Genomic DNA, 20,107 nt, shown 5'->3' with positions numbered 1-20,107 from the left:
AACTGTATCAGAAAATTAGAAATTAATCCTGATCAAACGTGCGATATAATTTACTTATTCTATAATCCTGGCTAAGTCCAATATTGGCTCAAATACGGGCCTGTTTTTGTGTACGCGTGTGCTTTAATTAATTTTATTATAATTTGCTTCGCCTTCGCCATTTTCTTAATAGGGAGAATGCATTTCAGAATAAACGTATTAATTTAATTTTATATGTCTCTTTGAGTTTCAAAGATGAATAAAGTGAGGGTCATATAAGCATCAGATAAAATATTTGATGAAAATTATGTCATTGCGCAGAAATTTGAGTGATTAATAAAAAAACACTGCAAGTATTACTTAATTGAACTTGTTTATTGTAATAACTTATTAGTACAATTGTTACCTATAAGTATATGCTATATATTTATATGTATGTACAATTATATAAATGCAATCAAAGTATTCAAAGAAATCATTCAGATTGAGTATGTTTTTGTTCGAATGTTTATTATGACTAGATTTTTGTTTCAGACCCTAAGGCACTGTTTTATTCATACATTTTTATACACAAAGATTACAAACTTTATTTGTATATAATACTGAATTATTACTTTTCATTTAATTAATAAACACTAATCTAGTAGTAGTTTATTAATTAAATCCAAGAACATCATAAATATGTTACTTTTCATAAATGTTTATCTTTTTCGTTAGACAAAATGCGAAAAGTATTCCGAGTAATTCGACAAGAGCCAACACGGCTGCAGTGATTATAACAATGTTGAGATTGGTTATGATCCACTTGATGAGTTCATCATAGCAACCCTAAAAATGAAGAAGTTAGATTATATTTTCTCAAAGTATAGAATAATAGAACTTACAGTCTGGTAGTAGGAATTATCTTCCGTTGGGTTCTTCATACAGTTCATATCAATAGGAGTTTTATTATCGTCAAGTTTGCAACAAGTTGCAGGAATCACATAACCATTACTAATCCAAGTGAGATCCGACTTAGCTACTTTGAAATCTTCATAATTATCTACACCGCAACATTTTAGTGAAACTTGTAGTGCATTCCAGGCTGCAGTTAAAGGCTCTTGCATGTTGCTGCTGTTATAGTGACTAATGTACTGTTTAAGTATGTTTTTGGTTTCTTCTTCAGCCTAAAACAGATTATTCAATAGAAAATGGAAGAATATTGAAATAACATGAAAGTAATTCTTTTTATAGTGTAACAAACTCGGTTTATACAACTATTTTACAGTGTCCAGTGGAAATTAAATTCTAGCATTACAAATGAAAAAAGGTAATTGTAGGAAATTATGTATCTATAAAAATGTTTACAGTTTTTGTATCAAATACCCTCCGAAAGTTTTCCATTCATTTTTACACCCTCCTAATCAAATGCATCCAACAAGTTACCTTTGAACGGTGTGACAATCTTTAAAGTATCTTTTTAGGGCTACTTGCTAATATCTACAGTTCTGCTTGTGAACATAATCTTCTAAATGAAAACAGGCTTCCTCACTAAAACTTGGTATATTTACTCTACGCCGTCTAGAAAACAGTTCCAATAATATTTCAGTCTTTTTTCAATTTTTTTTAAAAATAAAATCATAAAGTTTGAATGAATTGAATTTTGTAATAACGAAAATGTAATATGAAGTCTAATAACTGAATCACAGACTCCTTTCACAGGTATCAGCTGGTTCATTCAGCTTCACGGAACCTCATCGATCTTTTTAAAATCACAGGTAAATTTTTTGTGCAACTACAAAATAGGAAAACGAGTTACCACTTTTAAAGTATGTTTCGAACTACGCACGTTATGGGCATAAAGTAGTACAATACTCTATGGTAAGTAGTATAACACTAACTCTTATTAACAAATGCCGAGCGAAACTTATTGGAGATAAGAACATTTCCATTGGACACCCTGTACATTTTAGTTTTTGTTAGAAGAGACACAAAAAGTTAAGTTTATATTTACCATTTTTTTCTTACTTTGTCAAGTAGTTACTAATTAAAAATATATATAAATCAAACTCACCTTAGATTTGTATGTTATAGCCAATACACCTGCAGCTATCTCTAATGCCAATATCAGGATTAGTAAGATGCCATACTAAAAAATTAAATAAATATGAATGCTAAATAATGTTAATTATTATTTATAAAATAAAATTTCTAATTCTAAATTATTTCTAAATTAGAAAATAATATCAAAAATAAACTTGAAAAATTAAACATAAAGTAGCATTTTTCAAACATTCACATAAAAAATAAATAGTGGCTACTTTTCGAGAATCTTTCAGTAGTTTCCGTCTGATTTTGCGACATTGCCAATTACAAGTAATCGAGAGGTAAAATTCAACGAACTACAGGGGTCATTTTAGGTTTAATCCTGGTAGTGATGAAGGCTTTATTTTGTAAAGTTAAGAATTTTGTTGTTTATAGTTTATTTGTTTTTGTAGTTGATTATAAATAGTAGACAGTAATAGATAAATACATTATTCGTTAATATTGTCAAATAAGATTTTATTATAAGACCTTTAATCTGATCATACATATGAGGACAACCATAGAAAAAATAGAAATTTCACGGTATAGGCGACCTTGGGGAAATGTTTTGTTTAGTTCAATCAACTGTAGCGCTGCGATCGCAAATTGTGATTGGCAGTTTAAATTGCAGGTGCCGCCACTAACATGAAATGTGATTGGTCGATCAAATTGTGTGAAATCAGCATTTTCTATAGGCGTCCATTTTTATGTTTGTTGTTTGTAGGTTATGGTTTTTGTTTAGATCACGAAATTTTCGTTTTACGTTGTGCATATTTTCTGTTTTACATTAATTATTATGGGGTAATAATATAAAAATTGATGACAATACGTCAGTGTAGTAAAAGATGTAGTGTACCGGGGTAAAATTCTACTACGGAAATTAGACATCGTTTCCCAAAGAATGATCTCGATACTTTCCAAAAATGGGTTGATCATGTAAATAATAGTAAATTACCTGGATAAACCACAATGCAAATATATCAACGTCATGGTGTTTGTTATGGACATATTAGTGAAAAATTTAGAATTATCCTTCCTTCACGAACAGGTATTTGGGTAAATGCATATCCATCATTGGTTTTATCAGGTACATATAAAATTATCTATCTACTACATGTCTGTTTATATATTGTTTGTTTACAGAAACTCAAAAACTTATGAAGATGTTAGTAGTAATAAAATTCAATTAATCTACCAAGTTGTGCGTATGTTGTCAATGTGATGTCTCTACATAAAGAAGTCTTACAAGAAGGTAATAATTAATATAACTGGATAATTAGTAGTAATAAATACTACTTTTAATTGTAAAATATCCCTAAAATATTTGCAATACTTTAACTTTTTAGAACAATCAGTGTTCAATCATTTTATAGTAGAGGAATTATATATTTAAATTTGATTGCCTTGTTAAGAAAATATTTGTTATGGTGCCATCAATTAAAAATTTAATTGCTACTTTTAGGGGATTTATTAACTTAAAGAAATCTATTTTGTCTAAATTTACAAATAACTACATTTGTTTAACAAATCTTAACCAAGATTGCTTAAAGATTTTTGTTGGATCTATTAGAGGTCATAGAGGTAGAAACAGCATCCTTCCCCTAGTATGTTCGAGAAATTTCTAAAAGGGCTCATCATTTCATTTTTTTCACATCATTCGCCCGGAGCAAATTGTGAAGAAGATTAACATGTTGGCGCTTTAGATAACTTACATTATTTTTTAACTGGAGATGTAGCATCACCAGAGGTTGTAGAATCACCAGTTGAGTCTATATTTTCAGTTCCAGAGAACTTTGCTCTGAGGAAAACAAGAGTGGAACGTTGCACGTTAGTCTATATTTCAGGCTATTTGATAAAACTTCTGAGAAAAAAGACAACGTGCAATATCTGTCTACATTCTACATTAAGTAGTTCCACAGATCAAAAACTCGATACTGATTTTATAGAAGCGATGCAGCCGCGTAGACCCAAATTAACAACTCCATCAAGACTGTTTTACTATACTGTTTGTAGATCTTTAAGCTATCTCTTTTATTTAATACCTAGATTTTGTCATAAAAATAGCATATCTGTTATTCTGAGAGATGTCTTAAAAAAACACATAAATTTTAAACGTTTCAACTGCCCAGTCCATAGCGATTTTGAAGACCACATTTTAAATCTTATTGTCAAATGTTCATTGTATTTTTGGGTTAAACAAGTTAATTCAATATTAACAGGGAAGGACTTAAAGTTTACCTTCAGTATAGCACAAATACAAGATAGAACTCTAATAGATCCTATAAAATTGATGGCACTAAACAAATACGAAAAAGGGAGCAGGCGTTATAGAAGAGAATTTTAATTATTTTGTCTGGAGTATGGGGCTTTTAATTTTTTTTATTTACATTTTTGTAGTTTATTTATTTTTGCTTTTTGCAATTATGTATATTTCTGTTGGTTTTTATTATAATTTATATTATTTACATTTATGTATATTTGTATAGGATTTTATTTTAATAAATTAGTTTTTTAAATTAAATTCGATTTTCATTCAAATATTATTGGCCAGCAAATGTGACGTCATAAAATAGTCACGTGAAATGGCTGACCAATCAAAGCAAATTATTTTCCTTACAGGATTCTATATAATATTTTTAAACTAACCAATCAAATTCACGTTGTCAGCGCCACCAATGATTGGACTAAACAAGATTTTGCCCCACCACTTAGCATTGTAGTTGCACACCCCTGAGGACAACTCGTTGATCATATATAGTCGAAATTTGTGATTTCAAAACGTCGCAATGTTGCCGCATCAACTCTAAGTTTTAATTCAGTTTGGCTTTGACATACAACAAAATTCTAATCTAAATAAAACAATTGAACAAAAATTAAATATAATTTATTTTAACATTATAGTACATCTAAAAACTACAGTTAATTATACAGCCACAATAGTTTATAGGTTAGCGTTATAACCTCTTATTACTATTGCTTTCAAGAATTTTGTATACGTCCGACAACCGGACGACTTTGACAGGATCATTTGTTTATGTGTTCGAAGTAATTAGGAAGCATTGAGTGACCTCTTTTTAACTAGAATAAAATGAGAAGGAAATATTGTCTGCTTCTAAAACGAATTTACAAAAGAGTTATTCTAGGACATTAAAATTTAACAAGGAACATGAAAGTTTGGTTAAAACACAGTAATTTTGATAATGCGGTAGTATTTATAGACAGAATTTCTTTATTAACGAGTATGTCTAGTGCTCAAACAAAAATAGTGATATTTGAAATGTCAAACAAATGAAATGGTTGTCAGAAATAAATTTTCAAGTAACAAAATCTTTTTTAATTCATTATTTAATAGTTAAAATAAAGGTTAATGTTTTTTGTCTGTTTTATCCATTTTTTGTTTTGCATAATGCATTTTCTAGAGCAAGAAGGACCAGTTCACGACCTAAACAATTGCGACCGCCTTTACTTATTAGAGAACATTTATTTCGTTAAAAATACACCTACAGCTGAACGTAACGGGCATTAGTTTAACACGACTAATTGCATCGTTCGCGCCTTGTCGATACATGTCTTTTGTTTCCCGGTTTTAACAGTTATTAATGCAAAACTGTACCATAACGAACCACCGGCGTATGAACCTTGATCAAGGTCGGCCGCTTTTTTCGAACAAAAGACAATTTGTATACCCGGAAATGCACGTTCTTACAGTCCACGTCGGGTGGTTTCTCTTATCATAACGTCTATAGATCACAATGCATGGAAAGTTTTGTTTTACAGGACAATGCTGGGATAGTTAAATCATGAAATATTGTAGCGGTAAATTGTAGATTCATTATTCCTTCATATCAAATTATTCCACTCAAGTTTATTGCTAGAATTCCATGGCATTTTGTAATAGCCTTAATCTTTATAATTGTATTATATGGCTTAATAAGAAACTATAAAATACATTTTTAAAAACACGGATTTTGACGCAATGTACAAGGTACGATCAAAATGAGATGTATTTCCTTCATATTGGTGTTCATATTGAGTTTTTTTTGTTATTAAATATGGTCTAATCAAATTTTATATTTAAATTTATGTGGGCCTATAAATTAGATTCGAAGGAGTTTTTTTTAAATTGAAGCTTAATTGTGAAAAATTGGTACAACCCATTTTATTCAATGTACTCTTTTCCATCTTTCAGGTGATTTACCGATCCCATTTCGAAAGAACGATGCATATTTTAAGGCTATCCACGAATCAAGCCACTTTTTGGTATCTTTATAAGAAGTAAAGGAATACTCAGACTGCTGGAGACTCATGTCGGAACAAGTAGTGATAGGGTCTGGTGAATACGGTTAATGGGATAGTACTTCCCATTTTAATGTTTCCAAATATGTTGTCACTGGTTTTGCAACATGTGGTCGAGTGTTCTCATGCTGAAGAATAACATTGTTGTGGTCTTTTTCGTATTGCGGCCGTTTTTCGCATAGTGCTCGGCTCTTTTCATGGTTTCATTAGGTTTTAGCGGCTCATAATATACCACATGAAGCTGATACCTTCAATTAGAGATCCTTAGCTCGGAGCTTTATCGTTGATATTGATGCATGACCATATAGACCCCAATTTTTTTTCGTGATAGATTCAATTTTCATCACCAGTAACAATAGATTTGTTGCATCGACCTTTCCGATTTTGCAGTTCAAACGGAATTTCACACATGTTGGCTATACCTTTCATTGTCTCTTGGCTTCTGGAATCTGGACTCTTTGAAAAGTTATCTATACAAAATCTCTATGAAGTGTTGGTCTAGTTTTTCAGTTTCAAAAATTAACTAAATAAACTTAATTGCCATAATCATATGAAAATACAATAAAGAATGATAACTTATGAACAGTCTTATTTGCTTGATGTATGGAAAATCAAAATAAAAATGAAGATACGCATATGGCTGATGGTTGTGAATAAATGAAATATAATAACATGTTTAGTAATATCTATAGAAGGTGAAAGTTATGTTATACATTTTCATTTTGAACAAGCATATTGAAGATCATATGAAGTTTATTATTTACTTTTATATATTTTGATCAACGATATTTTTTTAATTATTTAATTAATATATTGTTACTAGTCGTTTCCGTCTAACCTACAATTTGTCTTTATTATAACTTAAATCTAGGTATATAACTAGGAGGATCCATCGGCCCTGTCTCAGTCTCTGGTGAAATAATGTTTATACATGTTACTGTTGAATTTTTTAATATATGCACCTCACTACACAACACTACACAAGATCAGATGGTTTGATTATTTTGAGTCTGTGTCCTGTTCTGGTGGTATCCAATAGTTGTAATATTTCAATATTCGTGTGAGAATGAAATCTTTCCTCATGCCCTCTTGCAATTCTCTTAATTTCTTGACTAACTGTGGGTATCTGAAGGTCTCGATGTAGGTAATCAGTCCTATAGTTTTTGGGTGCACCCACAATACCTCTCAGGACTTTGTTCTGAAAAATTTGAATTTTATTTATATTACTCTTTGCAGAACATCCCCATAAATGAACTCCATATGTCCATATAGGTTTCAATATTTGCTTATATGATAGCAATTTATTATGTACTGATAATTGTGATTTTCTTCCAATTAGCCAATACATTTTCCTATATTTCAATTCCAGTTATTTTCCTTTCTTCTTTATGTGTTCCTTCCAGTTCCTTTTCCAAGCTTGTGTCCAATTATTTATATTGTCTCTTGCCTGTTGTAATTTTCGTGAGGCTTCTTCACTATTGTCTCCGACAGCTATAATCGCAGTATCATCAGCAAATGTAGCATCGTAATATTTTCCGTTTGTGGTATATCACAAGTGTAGAGTAAATAAAGCATTGGTCCCAGTACACTTCCTTGTGGTACACCTGCTTTAGATTTTTTTATTGTAGAGTAAGCTTCTTCTTGTTTGACTCTAAACATTCTGGTTATAATGTATGATTTTAATACTTCGGTGTGTTGTTTTAGTAGCATTTTCTGTAGTTTATGAATAAGGCCTTCATGCCAAACCTTATCCAAATGTCAAAGCTTGTGCTACATCTAAAAATACAGCTGAGCATAATTTTTTTCTTTCGTAGGCTTTTTCAATAACATCTGTTATTCTGTGGACCTGGTCAATTGTTGAGTGCTTTTTAATAAACCCAAACTGGTGTGTTGGTATTAGGTTTTTTCTCTCTATGATCGGTTTTATTTTTTTCAATACAAGTTTTTCAAAAACCTTAGATATTACTGGTAGCACTGATATAGGTCTATAGGCTTTTATTTCGTTTGCTGACTTCCCAGGTTTTGGGATCATTATAATTTCCGCCATCTTCCAAATGTCTGGTACATGTTTTAATCTAAGTTGGTGAGTTTTATAATTCCCTTTCTTGGTAGTTTTTGCAGTAATTCTCCTGTTATTAAATCGTAGCCTGGTGATTTCCTGGGGTTAAGGTCAGTTTTAATATCTTTGGTTAACCCTTTCGGCGTGACTAATTCAATCATCGAATTTTCAGCTTCTATGTCCGGCAAATTATGTTCAATATTAGTTTCGTTTGGTTTGAAAGTTTTTTCTAGATATTCAGCAAATGCTTCTGCTTTTTGGCGATTGTCACGTGCCCAATTCCCACATAGGTCTCTTATCGGTGGACTGTGTATACATGAGCGCTTTAGATATTTTGTGGCTTTCCAGAGTGAGCAATCAGTTTCTTTATCGTCTGTTAAATTTCTCAGTCATTTATGGTTTTGTTTGTAATTTTCGGTATTTCTCTTTTCAGTCTTTGGGTTATGTTGTTTAAACTATTTTTATTTTCAGGTGTTCTGTTTTGTTGCCATTTTTTTAGTAATTTACGTTTTTCTGCTACCGTTTCCTTCACTTCTTTTGGATAATTAATTCCTTTAGTTGTACTCTTAATTTCTGGAGTATACGAATTTTTCTGCTTCAAAATTTAATTATTTAGTTGTCTTGAGGGGTACATTTAGTTGAATTCGTTTGTTCAATTCTTCAGTAAATCCTTCCCAGTCTGTTCTCTTGTTTGTTAACGTTGGGTTTCTTTCTTTTCTTATTATATTTTAGCTCAACGTCAGAATCACTGGCGTATGATCTGAACATAAAATTTTCTTCGACTTTTATATAGTTGGATGTTATGTTTCTTACTATGAAGAAATCTAACAGGTCCGGGGTTCTTTCTTGATGATCAACGATATTAATTAATTAAAATGTGTACCAATATAAACAGTAAGCATTTTATTAGATGATTTTGTTTTCCATAAAGAATGATAACTTATGAACAATCTTATTTGCTTATTAAATGATTCATTTAACAAATATGAATCTCAAACCGCCCGTATTGTGTCTTGTTTATTACTTTATTAGTAGTTGAATAATTTTTTTTACAATCTTATCTAACAAGGTAAATAGTTTAGTTAATCCTTTCAGACCCTAATAAAGGATATTATGATTAATGTGAACATTTACCAAAAATTCTTCAAAATTAGTTAACAAATGTACAGTAAAGCTGTTAAATATATTCGTTGAAAATAATAAATTTGTCATAATCATTTCATTGTTTTTTTGTTAGATAAACCTTTTAGTCAACATTGTCACACCTGTTGCTGCCGTTACTCACCAAATAGCTAAATATGTTCATAATATAGTACTAAGAATAAATTTATAGGCATTTATTAAAAGACGTATTTTGATCACATATATCTATTGTTGAAAATGTGATCAATTAAAACATTAAACAACCTAACCTAATTTTAAAATTCGGTGGTTTTAATATTTAACTAAATAAAGTAACGGTTTCCTATTTAGTATTATTGAGCGATTCTGTTTATATTGACGCTAATAATGGAATGCTGTCATTCTTTATTTTTGTTCATTGATTGAAGAGTTAAATCCTAGTTGGTATTGGTTTCAACAATTAAAATGTGGCGATTCTATTTATTTGATTGAACGAAAATCGAAATCAAACTCTTAAAGAACTTTCCGACGACAAGAGCTTAGCGTTTATATAACAGGTCAAATGAAAAGTCCCCGGCCTGACACACAGATGGCACTACTAGAATTAAATCCATATGATTTTTATTCAGCCCTAACCCTCAAAAGATGGGTGTATAAATTAAATAGCTGTCGGATCATTAGTTGGAGAATTATAGCATTTTGAGTGAAGCAACTTTTGTTATTGTTAAAAAATGGAAAAAAAGGAATTTCGCGTGTTGGTAAAATATTGCTTTTTGAAGGGATAAATACAGTTGAAGCAAAAACTTGGCTTGATGTCGAGTTTTCGGATACTCCCCAGGAAAATCAACCATCAATGATTGGTATGCTAAGTTTAGACGTGGTGAAATGAGCATCGAAAACGGTGAACGCAGTGGACGCCCAAAAGAGGTTGTTACCGACGATAACTTTTAAAAAATCCACAAAATGATTTTGAATGACCGTAAATTGAAATTGAATGAAATAACAGACACTCTAAAGATATCAAAGGAAAGTGTATATCATATCATTCACGAATATTTGGGTATGAGAAAGCTCTGTGCAAGGTGGGTGCCGCATGAGCTCACTTTTGACCAAAAACAACGACGAGTTGATGATTCCGAGTAGTGAGTTTTTGGGTCGAAGTCCAATCGACAGTCATACGAGTGGTCTGCAAACGATGAACCCGCTGGCAAGTTTATGGCGTCTGTATTTAAGGGTGTGCATGGAATAATTTTCATTGCCTACCTTGAAAAAGGAAGGACCATCAACAACGACTATTACATAGCATTATTGGACCTTGGAAGAAATCGCCGAAAAATGGCAGCATTTGAAAAAAAAAAGAAAGTGCTGCTTCACCAAGACAATGTACCGTGTCACAAGTCAGTGAAAACGATGGCAAAAATCCATGAATTGAGCTTCGAATCACTTCCTAATCTACCGTATTCTCCAGATATGGCCCCCAGTAACTATTTCCTGTTCTCATATCTCAAAAGAATGCTTGCTGGAAAGAAATTTTCGTCGAATGAAGAAGTGATCGCCAAAACTGAGGCGTATTTTGAAGCAACAGACAAATCGTACTGCAAAGATGGTATCGAAAAGTTGGAGGGTTGCTATAATCAGTGAATGAATTACCCTTGAAAGGAATTATGTTGAATAAAATAATCTAATTTTGCCAAAAAAATGTGTTTTAATATGGTAGGGGACTTTTCAATTGACCTGTTAGCAGCAAATTTCTTTGATTTTCTGTATTCCTAACTGTTATTTCAATACCTAGTGTTCACAGGTTCTTGTTTACTAGAGTAGCGGTTAGATGGTGTATTTTAGGTCAATTTTGTGTTTGCGTTAGTCTTCAATTAGTTTATATAATTACTTACTACTTAACAGAGATAGTTAACTAAACAACAGACAATACGAAAATACGTGTATAAGTTATAAATTCTAATTTAGTAACAGTAATATTGTAGAAACCTTGCTATGGAACAAATATTTATACTATTTATGTTAAGAACTAGTTGATGAATATAGATGATAGCATAGCTAAGAATGAAAAGTGGTCATGTTTGTAAACGTTTATACTTATACCTTTCTAATTCTGCAGGTATTTGATGAAAATATTTATCAAACGGTACAAGGTATACCAATGAAATATCACGAGTTTTTCAAAAAGTATAAATATAAGATATGATGTAGAAAGTGTATAAAATAAATCAAAAATAACATAAGATTTAACACATTGGGGTACAAGTTGACTAACAAAAATAGGGTAACAAGCTAAAAATAATTTAGAATTTGTGAATGGAAAAGTTTTAAGAACCAAAAGGTCCATCCACTAAAAAACACTCCTTTATATAGGGATTTAATATTGTTAATTCTTGAGAATTACAGTCCTAGATGTTGTTGAAAATCATTGTCCTAGTAAAAGAAATCCAGCTACTTAATGATCAGTTAATAGGTACTAAAAAGTCTAAATTGTACGTATGACAGGAACTGATTTTAGTACCCTTGCAATCAGAAAAATTAAAGGACAACAATAAAAATATTAATTAATTAATGTGAAGGTATTTGTCTAATTTACATTTATATGGCTGAACATTTAAAGAACTGAATTTTCGCTATTCTTTATTTGTAAAGTAAGCGATAATAAGTAACTGCGTGTTTTCACTTACAAATATTATAGCTGGTGTGTTACTAATTTTTATTATCATTAGTCATAAGTATGCAATGTTATGATTTGATACGCCATTTATGTCGTTTTATTCTACTGACATTAACCTGAAAACTACACAAGTTAGGTTCCGCAAAAATAACAGCAATATGGTGATTTCAACGTTGAAAACAAATAACGTCCTGGTAGTCCAACAACATTTCAAGATGCGGAATTACAAAAGTCATCAAAGCAACACAAAACTCAAAAACAATTGGCAAAAAAGTTGAATGTGAGCGATTAGAATCGATGGCGGAGGTCCAAAAGATGGGAAGATGAGTATAACATGGATTGAATGACAGCAATTAGAAAATCAAAAATTCGACAGTGAAATGCTGCTTCAAAGGTATAAGAGGAAGTAATTTCTGCATCGAATAGTAATGGATGATAACAAATTAATTTATTTCGGAAATCCCAATCATGGTTATCACCTAGGCAAACCAAATCATTGATTACAAGGCCAAATCGCTTTAGTCGCAAGACCATACTGATCGATACCGACAACAAATAATTGACTAAAAAATGTCTGCAATAGGCTCAAAGACGTGCTAAGGTGAATTTTATGACATGACATGACAACGAGCCATCTCATGGAATAAAATCCGTCAAATAAGTGTTGAAATTATTTGGATGTGAAATTTTATCGCCCCCGTCGTACTCCCCAGACTTGCGTTCATTCGATCACTACCTTTTCGCATCGATGGGGTACGCGATTGCTCTTCGCCAATTTCTGGTTTAGGTCGAAGGAGTATTCTTTTGAAACGGCATCTATAAATTTCTAGAAAGAATGAAATGCCCAATACATTGAATAAATAAATTTTAACTATCCAGTACCCAGGACGATCCGGATGGGACCTACCAACACGCCTGGTAGTATAATCTATTGTAATTTTTTTTGGACTGTAATACGTAGTACGTTGCCATTCTAAGAACTTACACGAGAACACATTTATTGCAATCAAAAATAAAACTCATTGTTCAGGATATAATAATTGTAAAATCCAATTTCTGCTAATTTAGTTTTGTTTACCCATTTAATTATAGCGTTTGACGAATTGTTACGCATCTCATTTTTATCTAATTATCTATGACGAACAAATAGGACAGTAAAACGATGTTAACTTATCTAATACTTCGTCATTGAAAATGTGAAACAGATGGATGAAGAGTCCCCTATTCAACTTTATAGAAGCATCTTTCAGTGTTTTTGGTTCAAAATTACTCTTCATATGGACATTTGGACATATGGACACTTAATGAAGACATTAAAATTGATTTGATGAATCTTATTATTAAGTTCATTGTTTCGTAAAGTCTTATATGAGACATTATACTTCTGATAAATTTATTAAACATTAGATCGTCTGATACCAATGATTCAGCACAAAAGTACTTCACTCTATATCTGCCAAGAAATGTTTAGAATATCTACAAAATAGCTTTAAACTACTAAGTTGCTGGAGATTTTTGATATGTCAAAGATATCAAAATGAAGCCCTGGTTCTATTTTTAATATGATGTAGCGTCTAATATTAAAATAAAAAGAAGTCGCGTGTTAAGAACAACAAATTAATATGAGGTCTTCTTAATATATTCAAGAATTTAGACTCCTTTTTGGTAGACTGCTCGGACAGATCATATGATATCGGTCGTAAAAAGTAATAAACTGAATGGGCAATATCTGGCGAATACGGCGTTTGTGGTTGTATATGATTGTGGTGTATCCAACTTTACTGTTTAGTTAGAAGCTGTTCTCAACTTGGGCTAAGATCAAAGACATTGGCTTATCACTCAATTATACAGTTTATTTGGACTTATAGGGTGCAAATGTGGGATTGCACTAAAATACCAAATAGACTACTAATCCAACGTTGTCAAAACAAAATTCTTCGATTAATTAGCAATTCTTATCGTCACAAAACCAACGAATAACAGGTCAATTGAAAAGTCCCCGGCATATCATAGTAAAACACATTTTTTTGGCAAAATTAGTTTTTTTTATTCAACGTAATTCCCTTCAAGGGTGATACATTGATTAGAGCGACCCTTCAACTTTTCGATACCATTTTTGTAGTACGATTTGTCCTTTGCTTCAAAATTGGTCTCAGTTTCGTCGATTACCTCTTCATTCGACGAAAGTCTCTTCCCAGCGAGCATTCTTTTGAGATCTGAGAACAGGAAATAGTCGCTGAGAGCCAGATCTGAAGAATACGGTGGATGAGGAAGCAATTTGAAGCCCAATTCATGTCTTTTTAACACGGTGCATTATCTTGGTGAAGCAGCACTTCCTTTTTCTTCAAATGCGGCCGTTTTTCGGCGATTCCGTGCATCAAACGGCCCAATTACGCTATGTAATAGTCGCTGTTGATGGTCCTTCCTTTTTCAAGGTAGTCAATGAAAATCATTCCATGCGCATCCAAAAATACAGAGGCCATAACCTTGCCAGCCGACTGTTGCGTTTTCCCACGAGTTGGAGTTCAGCGTATGCAGTCCACTTGGATGAATGTCGATTGGACTTCGGAGTGAAATGATGCAGCCAGGTTAAATTCATTGTCACATATCGACGCAAAAACTCGGGTTTATTACACTTGATCATCTTCAAACACTGCTCCGAATCATCAACTCGTCGTTGTTTTTAATGAAAAGTGAGCTCGCGCGGCACCCACTTTGCACAGAGCTTTCTCATACCCAAATATTCGTGAATGATATGATGTACACGTTCAGTTGATATCTTTAGAGTGTCTGCTATTTCATTCAATTTCAATTTATGGTCATTTGAAATAATTTTGTGGATTTTTTAAATGTTTTCGTCGGTAACAAACTCACCTCCACTGCGTTCACCGTATTCGGTGTTCATTTCACCACGTCTAAACTTAGCACACCAATCCTTGATAGTTGATTTTCCTGGGGCAGTGTCCGGAAACTGGGCATCAAGCCAAGTTTTTGCTTCAACTGTTTTCCTTCAAAAAGCAATATTTTATCAACACGCGAAATTCCTTTTTAAACATTTTTTTCACAATGATATAATTCCCAAACTAATGATCCGACAGCTGCCAAATTTATACATGCATCTATTGAGGCTTAAGGCTAACTAAAAAACATTGGATTTATTTCCAGTAGCGCCATCTATGTGTCGAGCTGGGGACATTTCAATTGACCTGTTAACTGCACGATGACCTTGAAATCAAATGGATCTACGAAGTTATCCAAGATTTCACCTTAAAACATGAAATAAGATTACTAAATTGTAACAGAGTGGAAGCAATAAATCAGAAAATTCAAGATACTATCACTATTTAGTTTAGGTACTTTAGTTTTAGTAGTCTAATTTAATTTGAAACTGGGAAATACATACTGATGTATCTATTCTTTCTTCTGTATCGATGCAAGTAAAACGGAACAATAGTAATACATTAATTTTAAAAATTAAGATTCTAGTAAGCATATCCAATGTAAGAGGTCATAAAAGAGATCTTTATCATTTTTGTAGAACAGGACCTTCTTTGTCAACTAATACATTTGTGTTAAGGAAGCATGTTCACGGTAGTTATGTTCAATGTTAATATAAATTAATTAAAATAGAAAAGGCAAACAATGATGATGTTTTGTTGGCTGTTAGTTCAAGATCTTCAAAGTTACACAAACATGTTGATTATATTACAGCAAAATAACATCTAATAAAAATAATCACCTTGAACCTTGACATGATTATGGTTAGTGTCTATTTCAAATCCCTCAAAATTAACTCACAATCGTTATAACAAATTAAAAAGCTATCTTCGTAATAATAATCACTGATTCTGAAGGATGTACACTAAAACATGTACTAATACTTCTTAAATATAAATTTCCTTATAAAATGACCAACATTTAATATTAGCGTCACAAATATTAATCACAATTCTAACGTCCGTTTATTATACAGAACGTTATTATTTTTAGTAGGTCATAAGAACTTTAAAGATGTAATATAAAATAATTCTTGCGACGTTATTTTAAAAGTTAAAATCTAAACCTAACCGTTAATTTAAGCTTACAGTGTAAATTATTAGAGCTTAGAAGAAAGGAAATGCCAGTAAAATTAGTAGATATATCGGGATTTAAAATCACAAAGAGATACGTACCAATGTTAACATCCACCTAGATTCTCGCATAGCACCGCAGTATCCCAAGAAGCTGATTATAAACATAAAAGCTCCGACAGCTACCAGTATGTAGGAGGCCTGTTGAATTACATCAACCGATGTAAAAACCTGCAATAAAGAAGGAAACGTTAATTTAAATGTTCTTATTAATATGTACATTATATAATGTTTATGTATAGTTAGATGGTGGGAGATGAAAATGTAGAAAATGTGTATTTTTATCTATTTTTTACAATAGAAAAGAAAATTTCGGACCCTAAATAATATTTGAATAGAGAAAAATCTGCAGAATACATAATCGTGTATTAAGAGTGTTTTCAAATATTTTTAAGCAAGTTTGGGACGTAAATTGTATTCCGAAGAGCGGACTATTTTGACGACATTTCAGTTATATTTTCATTTGATTTTAGCCATTTATAGCCGATCACATCCATTCAAACGCGTAGATGAAATTGCAGCTGATGAAGGTGGTTAGATTTCCCAGTTTCAAACTTTTTTAGTATTTTCAAACTCTGTGCGCAAGCAAGCAAGTGATAATTAGGAAGTCCTATGCCTGGATAGTATTACAGGGGTATCAGGACTTCTTATTTGACTTGCTACAACTTATCCTCCATAAATCTTGCAGCTTATGACCGACTGTTGCCATGCAAGAAGATGACTTTATCTCTGTTATTCGCTATCAGAATTGGCCAGTATTAAAACTGCTTGTAAATAAAAAAATACCTATTTGGTATTTGTTTTTCAGTTACTTCTTAAAAATGCAATTTGTAATTAGTATTTGGTAAATACCTGGTGGTGAGATATTTTGGAGTTAGTATTTTACAAATAATGTTGGATAACTTCCTTAATATATATTATTTACAGTTGGCAACATTGCACCTGTATTATACAACAAATTGTCAAGTATCTTGTCAAATGCCATTTTCAATTTTTGAACGATTATTTTCGCGATACTTCTGTGTATTAATTAAGTATATTAGTGTTTGAATGTCATGATAGATGATTAAGGGAATCAAATGAATGCCGTGGCCTATCCAAGATTGCAATTTGAAGCATATTATTGTTACCGCATCACAATATCTAAATATCTAAATATACATAATAGTCCAATTGAAAAGTTCCCGGTCTCACACACAGATGGTGCTACTAGAATTAAATCCATATGTTCTTTAGTTAGCCCTAACCCTCAAAAGATGCGTGTATAAATTTGACAGCATTTTGAGTGAAGCAACTTTTCTTATTGTGAAAAAAATCGATAAAAAGGAATTTCGCGTGTTGAAAAAATATTGCATTTTGAAGGGAAAAAATATGGTTGAAGCAAAAACTTGGCTTGATGCCGAGTTTCCGGACACTGCCCCAAGAAAATCAACCATCAAGGATTGGTATGCTAAGCTTAGACGTAGTGAAATGAGCACCGAAGACGGTGAACGCAGTGGACGCCCAAGAGAGGTTATCGATGAAAACATTTAAAAGATCCGCAAAACGATTTTGAATAACCGTAAATTGAAACTGAATGAAATAGCAGACACTCTAAAGATATCAACTGAACGTGTACATCATATCATTCAAGAATACTTGGGTATGAGAAAGCTCTGTGCAACGTGGGTGCAGCGCGAGCTCACTTTTGACCAAAAACAACAACGAGTTTATGATTTGGAGCAGTATTTGAAGATGATCAAGCGTAATAAACCCGAATTTTTGCGTCGATATGTGACAATGGATGAAATATGGCTCCATCATTTCACTCCGAAGTCCAATCGACAGTCATCCAAGTGGACTGCACACGATGAACCCGCTCCAAAGCGTGGGAAAATGCAACAGTCGGTTGGAAAGATTATGGCGTTTGCAGTTGGGATGCGCATGGAATAATTTTCATTGACTACCTCGAAAAAGGAAGGACCATCAACAGCGACTATTACATAGCGTTATTGAATCGTTTGAAGGACGAAATCGGCAAAAAACGGACGAATTTGAAGAAAAAGGAAGTGCTGCTTCAGCAAGACAATGCACCGTGTTAAAAAGCCATGAATTGGGCTTCAAATTGCTTCCTCATTCACCGTATTCTTCAGATCTGGCTCTCAGCGACTATTTCCTGTTCTCAGATCTCAAAAGAATGCCTGCTGGGAAGAAATGTTCGTGGAATGAAGAGATGATCGACGAAACTGAGGCCTATTTTGAAGCAAAGGATAAATCGTACTACAAAAATTGTATCGAAAAGTTGGAGAGTCGCTATAATCAGTGTGTCACCCTTGAAAGGAATTAAGTTGAATTTTGTCAAAAAAAAAATGTGTTTTACTATGGTTGGTCAGGGACTATTCAATTGACCTGTTAATGTGTTCATACAATATAACGTTATAATATAAATTTGTACTAATTTGGTACCTGTAGAAATATTATTTTCTTTAGAAGGTTGTACTCTTTCCTCAACAAGAGACTGTTTGTCTGATAGTGCCTTTAAAAATTTTACTGTTCATAAGAGGAAATTTTTCTATTACTATAATAATAAGTTGGATTGGATTAGTTATATTCAATTTACATAACCTAACAACCTTATTGTATTTTATATTTCAAAAACACATATTTTATATACATGCGAGATACTAATTTGTAATTTGTATTTTATTTTTTGTAAAGCATGTATTTTGTCCAGCTCTGTTCGCTAAATAAATATTTGCAGCAAGATTTTTGTTCGGTTTTAGCTGTTAGTAATGCACTACACTCTGTTGAACCGTTAGTAGTTGTTATATAATAAAAAGATACTTTCTTAAACCTTTACACAATATAATTAACAGACTACCGAACCCATTTATTTGTGTTCAAAGGTTTCGAATTTGCCTTGATTGTCGATGAGCGTATGGTTTGCGCAGTGGTGGAAGTAAAATATAAACTCGATTAAATTGTTACAGAATACAATGAACAATGAAGTTAGAAAGTTAGTACTAAGTGATTTTATACATGTAGTGTATATAATAATTATCATAAGAAGTACTGATTTTCAAACTTATCTAATGTTGAACTAATGATTGATATTTATGCATTGACAAAATATTATATTATTGAGTTTATAGTTACTCATACTAAAATGTTCGCAGATCTATTTTATAAACGTGAATTGGAATGTTATATGGTTGTTGAAAATACTAAACCTAATAAAGTAAGACTTTATCATTACAAACCAGAGTACTGGCCATATTATTAGCAAAATCCTAGATATAAATGATTTGTTTATAGTTTATAGTGGTCATTTTATAAAAAGCTTCATGGAATATTCAAGATAGGGTTATGAGCCTAAAAACAGCAAAGGAAATTGTATAGGAAATTAAAAAAAAATTAGTATCTATATATAATTATCTGGCCAAATATTTAAGCAGCTGTCCAAAAAACATGTATTAAAACTTGCACAACTTCACTGTTAATTCCATATAATTAACATATTTGTTATTAACATATTATGATCCCTATACTAGGCAAATCGCTCAACGATAAACATCATATTATTCAATATCAGTAATACCAGTCATATCCAAACTTTAGGGTTGTTTATATCGCTCAGTGAATGGAAATAAAACGAAATAAAACAGAAAAACGTCTCGGGGTTGCCAGCTATTCGTTATCGTATTCTAGTTGTCGCAAACCATAAAATTATCCTTATAAAACAATACCCACTAATATTCATATTCAAAACTATTATCAACCAACCAAACCCTGCAATAACCAAAA

The 20,107-nt window shown here is 32.0% G+C and overlaps 1 protein-coding gene across 1 annotated transcript in view; it reads right to left on the bottom strand.

The window, feature by feature from the left end:
- Positions 1-333: 333 nt before the first annotated feature.
- Positions 334-20,107, bottom strand: part of Tsp66E (Tetraspanin 66E) — a 64,404-nt gene continuing 44,630 nt past the window's right edge. Inside the window, exons 4-7 of the mRNA XM_076393999.1 lie at positions 16,367-16,495; positions 2,033-2,107; positions 864-1,145; positions 334-807 (exon numbers count right to left, since the gene is read on the bottom strand). Coding sequence (XP_076250114.1) covers positions 664-807; positions 864-1,145; positions 2,033-2,107; positions 16,367-16,495 — 630 coding nt within the window. The 3' untranslated portion in view covers positions 334-663. The remainder of the gene's footprint in view (positions 808-863; positions 1,146-2,032; positions 2,108-16,366; positions 16,496-20,107) is intronic.

Source organism: Rhynchophorus ferrugineus, unplaced genomic scaffold (assembly GCF_030347505.1).
Source record: "Rhynchophorus ferrugineus isolate W39M unplaced genomic scaffold, kcgeb_rfMv2 rfM2, whole genome shotgun sequence".
Lineage (NCBI taxonomy): Eukaryota > Metazoa > Arthropoda > Insecta > Coleoptera > Curculionidae > Rhynchophorus > Rhynchophorus ferrugineus.
This window is presented reverse-complemented; position numbering and strand designations above follow the sequence as displayed.